Raw genomic sequence first — 5,323 nt, 5'->3', positions numbered from 1 at the left:
CAGCATGAGCAAAGGTTTGTATAGAAAGGTTTCCCCTGAAGAACACTGGCAGTGAAACACTGGCAAAGGAAGCAGGAAGAATGCAGAGACTACTGTCTATTACAATAATCTGCTAAAAACCTTCAGAGATGTCTTAACTTTATCTTATAAATGAAGAAACAAGTATTTGAGTGAGTGAGAGTAGGAAGTAGCAGTCTCTGGAAACATAATAAACAATGTTGAATGAATGAATACCAAATGTCATATATTTTAGATTTCCTTAAAAAAATTTTTTTTAAAGATCTTATTTATTTGAGAAAGAGAGTGAGCAAGAGAAAGGGCACAAGCAGGGACAGGAGCAGAGAGAAAGGGAGAAGCAAATTCTCCTGCTGAGCAGGGAGCCCAACACGCGGTTCAATTCCAGGACCCGGCGATCATGGCCCAAGCCGAAGGCAGACACTTAACCGAACTGAGCCACCCAGGCGCCCCAAAAACCAAAATTTTTAAAACTGTACTTCTAGATATACAGAAGTCAACTGATCTCAAAGTATATAATTTAAATGACAAATGAGATTCCTGTACACACATCAACTTTAAAGACTGAAAGACATTTCGATTACATAAGTTCTTATTTCTCTTTGCATACAACAAGCATTTACTCAGAGTCCATAGTGTGCCAGGCACTGTGCTTGTAATTGTGCCAATTTTCACGTTGCAATAAGCTATCTACTAATGATCTCAGTGTTCAAATAGGCACTTGTGTTCCTTCTCCATTACTGCTGATCATTTCCCACTGAAATATACAACTACTATAGTTAGACTGAGACAGGAAATAAAAGGTATGACATGGCAGATGGGTTAATCAATTGGCACTTATGCAGTAATTCAAATAACCTGAAGAGAACTTAGGAGGTGCCAAATACCCTCCTGAATTTTTTATATGCATCATCTCACCCAACCCACAGGACACTATAACTTATATACTATTACTTCTTTTATTTTGTACATAAGGAAAACGATGCTTACAAGTTAAATAACTTTCCTAACATCCCCAGCTAGTACAGAACGCTTCAGTTACATAAAAAAAGAAAAAATCAAATAACCATGGAGGTTTTCAATTATATTTCCAAGAAAGCTCGTACTTTTTATTGGTCTTCTCCAGTCTTTGAGGCAAAGATTGTTATATGAAGGTATTTCAAATTGGGAAATACAATGTGATAAAAAAAATGTAACAGCAATTAGGAAAAAAAAAGGATCAAAATTTGTGCCACGCTACAGAGTAAGTCAGTGGCGAATACCAAAATTAATCTTTTTTTTTTTTTAAAAGATTTTATTTATTTACTTGAGGGGGGGCAGAAGCAGGGGTAGCAGCAGGCAGAGTGAGAGGGAGAAGCAAGCTCCCCGATGAGCAGGGAGCCTGATGCAAGGCTTGATCCCAGGACCCTAGGACCCTGGGACCCTGGGACCATGACCAGGGCTGAAAGCAGACATTTAACTGACTGAGCCACCCAGGCGCCCTAATACTAAAATTTATCTCAAAAATATCTGCCAAAAAAGAGTCTTTACTGTGGTCTCTAGCAGTCTAATGGAACTTTCTTATCTATATGTAATATAAAAAATATAAAAATGCTCTAAAAATCCTTGATTTGGGGGTGGTATAACAGAGCTAAAGCCTGTATTATTATATGCTATAATTAAGTAAAGCTTAATACTGACAAATCAAAGAATTGCAGTAACAAAAGACAAAAATCCCTCACCTTGTGAAACTCAAAAATTATACTGGTGAGAATAAATAAAATATTTATGATAAACCAGTGCTATAGAGAAAAATAAATGAAGGAAGCTACAGAGTGTCAGGAGTGTTGTAGTCAGGGGAACTCGTCAGTGATATGGAGACAGCTGAACGATGACAGAAGTGAGAGATCAAGTCTGGGAGATCACTGAGTAAAAGCGGATCCAAGCAGATGGAACAGTTAAGTGCAATCACTGTGAGGCAGAGCACTCTGTTTTTAACTATCTGCACTATAATACTTTGATAACATTTACGATTTTTACAGTTAGTGATTACTTCACTTAGCTGAAGAGATTCACTCAAACGTCAATCATCTTTTTCTTTTAACTAAATGAACCAAAATATAATTCAGTTGAATAAAAACAGAATGGAATGATTGCTTCATCCTGTCTTATCCAAAGTGAGAAGAGCCTGACGGAAATAAAATGTTACTTCCTCATTCTTACTACAGTCAAGCTTCTTCATCAAGACTTATCTGGGATCTATTTCCTAAATCAAGGTTCTGCCACAAAAAAAGTCAAAGCAAGTAAGTATTCAAGTGGAAGCACTTCATTAAAATGGAATGAAGACTAGAGCTGAGAAAAGTTACCTTAGGAGAGTTACTAAAAAATTAAGATGGAATAATTGAAAGAAATTTGCAAAACGTAAATAGCTAACAATCACAAAAATACAGGATAGACCACCAATTTTCTTTAACAGAAAAGCAGCGTTCACTATTCCAGAGTAATCCAAAACCCTAACGGAAGCTTAAGAGTTAAGTAAAAAATGCTATGAATACTATTTTGATTATTCATCTTCTAAAAATCAGCTTGTGAAATATTTATTCCAGGTCTCAATTACAAGATGTCAGTGTATATAACTAGACATTCAATACCTGCTTGAGGAATGAATGAATTTCAAATTTTTCTATAAGGGAGCCAACTCTTTTTTTCAATAATTTTTAAAATTAATAATTACACAAGGCATGTTTAGTCTGAATAATAAAATCATTGTAGAAATCACTGTAACTAAACTTTCAGGGTGCCTAAACTTACACATGTATTAATACGTCATAAACAAAATAATGTTCATCTTAACCTGTGTCTATCACAAAACAAATCAAAATAAAAAGTGACCCATAACTTCCTCCATAGTTTCACAATGGTTCAAAATGGGAATTTGTTTCAGTGCATTATTTTATACCCAAAAGAAATCTAAACTCCTCCCAAGGAGACTTTGAGCCTAAAAATTTGAGCATGGGGGATGGGGGGTTGGGGTCTGGCTGGCTCAGTGGGTGGAGCTGGGGCTCATGATCCTGGAATTGTGGGCGGGAGCCCCACGTTGGGTGCAGAGGTTACTTAATCATAAAATCTTAAAAAAAAATTTTTTTTGAACATCACTCTTGGTATGATCTAATGACGGTCGCACTTATATATACAAGATTTAACTTTTTTATTTTAAAATAATTTTACACTTGATTTGTCTAAACTCTGTGGGTAGTCGTCTTAAAATTTAAGTTCCTTGAGGGCAGAGATCTCTAAAAAGAGCATTGTACATTGAAGATGTCCAATTAGGAATAGTCCTGTGGCTGCTTTTTGTAAAGTCAATATAAATAATGTTTTTAAATGAATTTCCTAGCAGCTAAGAGGAGAATAAAATGAAGTTCTACTTTAAAGACGGACTTCTTTTTCCGTTTAAAAACAAATGTACACTGAACTTCACTAAAGCTTGCAGACTCAGTGGGATACCAAAAGACAATTATTAACTGGCATAGGAAATTACAGGGGTCCTTTTAAGCCTTTAAAATACTCACTAAAATATAAGAAGTTTTAGAAATTTAGAAACAAATAATGAAACTGAAGATAGTACAATAATATACCCACATATTAAGGCTGTTTATTTTCGGTGGTCCCCCGAAAATAAAGGGGAAAAAGGGAACCAATCCTCCACGAGTTGATAAGGAGCTTGGCACGTTTCAAGGCACCCTGCCCTACACTGTCCCACTTGATCGTCACAGCAACCCTGTGGCCTAATTTTATGAATGGGAGAAACTCAGCCTCAAAAGGTTAAGCGACTTGCCCAAGGTCAGTCAAGAAAATGAGTGGTTCGGCTCTACCTAGAAGGGCGCACTTCACCTGACACTTCCTGCCACATGCCCGGCCTCCCCGACTGAGGCACTAGCAGAGTCGAACAGCGCATCAGACTGATTAGGGAGCCCACACTACCCTCGTCCTGCCAGAGACGGGGGCTCGCCTCTCAAAGCTTCCTCTAGCCGCTCCGCGCAGGGAAGAAAGTTGTGCTGACCGCCGATCAGCCCAGTGAAGTGACAAGCTGACAGGCGCGGCCCCCGAAGGGCCAGCGCTGCATTCCCAGGAGCCCCTCCGAACCCGGCGCCGGCGAGACCGCTCCCGGAAACGTCTGAAAACCCTCCCAGTGAGTTTCGCCCCCTCCTGGGCGCGAGGAACGAGCTGGGAATGAGCCAGAGGGCGGCCGGCCACCCGCGCCAGCCATGTGTCCAGCCCGTCACGCCCGCCTCGCCTCAGCCGGCTCCTCATGCCTGACCGCAGCCAGAGGCCCAGCGCAGGATCCGACGCGAAGGCTGCCTTGGCCGCCGCCACCACCGCAGCAGCCTGAGGCGCCCTGGCGTGGCACTCGCAGTCAGGTCCCCGCCCCACCCCTCCAGTGGGCCCCTCAGCGACGCCGTCCGCGCCTCTGGCCAGGCCCAGAGGGCTCGGCCTGCCACCGTCAGCCGCCCGCCGGGCGTCCTTACTTCATTGAGCTGGCGCTCCGCGGCCTCACGCAGGGCTGGGTCCATGGTGCCCCGCAGGGCCTCGATAATGGTGTTGGGGTCCATCGCAGCGCGGACGCGGTCAAACCCGGGGCTCGGGTGCTACTGGGCCAGGAATAGCGCCGCTCACTGCGCACATGGACCCGCCGCGCTCCGCAGCGGCAACCGGCGCGAAAGGAAAGAGGAGCGCCAAGGCCCCGGATAGAACCTCTCCGCCTCGGCGTGGAGGCGGGAGATGCTCCAGCCACTTCCTGTCGGAGCGCGCGCGGGGCACCTTGGGAGATGTAGTCCGCAAGAGCATTCCGCAGCCCACGTGGCCCTGGACTGTCGCTCCTACAGACAGTCTTGCTTTTCAGAAAGGGAAAATGTTCAAACAGCACACAAAAAATTTAAAACAATCAAACGCAAAAATTTCCCATAGTAATATACCTATGGTGACCGTGAGGTGAATCTGATGCCATGTGTGATGCGATCCATTGCTAGCAGCTTTGTAATTGAAGATAATCTTTTGAAAAGCAGTTTGGGATGTGTTTCTAAATACCAGAAAAATGTTCATAATCTTTGCCCCAAGAATTCCCATTCATGAGACTGTACCCTCAGGAAATGACACAAAAGATTAAGTGAGCTTTACGTGTGAAAGGTATTATAACATTACATATTTATGATTACCAAATACTAAAAATAGGGTTTTTATTGAGTATCCAAATTTTGGTAGGAACTTCTTATAAATCACCTGTAAATGCAGAATAAGACATAATCCCTATTAGAATCCCACCTTTAAAACA

At 42.2% G+C, this 5,323-nt stretch overlaps 1 protein-coding gene across 1 annotated transcript in view; it reads right to left on the bottom strand.

Moving 5' to 3' along the window:
• IPO7 (importin 7) overlaps nucleotides 1–4,766 on the bottom strand; it is a 52,859-nt gene extending 48,093 nt beyond the window's left edge. The window contains exon 1 of the mRNA XM_002916148.4: nucleotides 4,521–4,766. Within this exon, the coding sequence (XP_002916194.1) occupies nucleotides 4,521–4,604 (84 nt within the window). The 5' untranslated portion in view covers nucleotides 4,605–4,766. The remainder of the gene's footprint in view (nucleotides 1–4,520) is intronic.
• Nucleotides 4,767–5,323: the final 557 nt, after the last annotated feature.

Source organism: Ailuropoda melanoleuca, chromosome 8 (assembly GCF_002007445.2).
Source record: "Ailuropoda melanoleuca isolate Jingjing chromosome 8, ASM200744v2, whole genome shotgun sequence".
NCBI lineage: Eukaryota > Metazoa > Chordata > Mammalia > Carnivora > Ursidae > Ailuropoda > Ailuropoda melanoleuca.
Note: the sequence above shows the minus strand (reverse complement) of the source record. Positions and strands in the feature narration are given on the sequence as shown.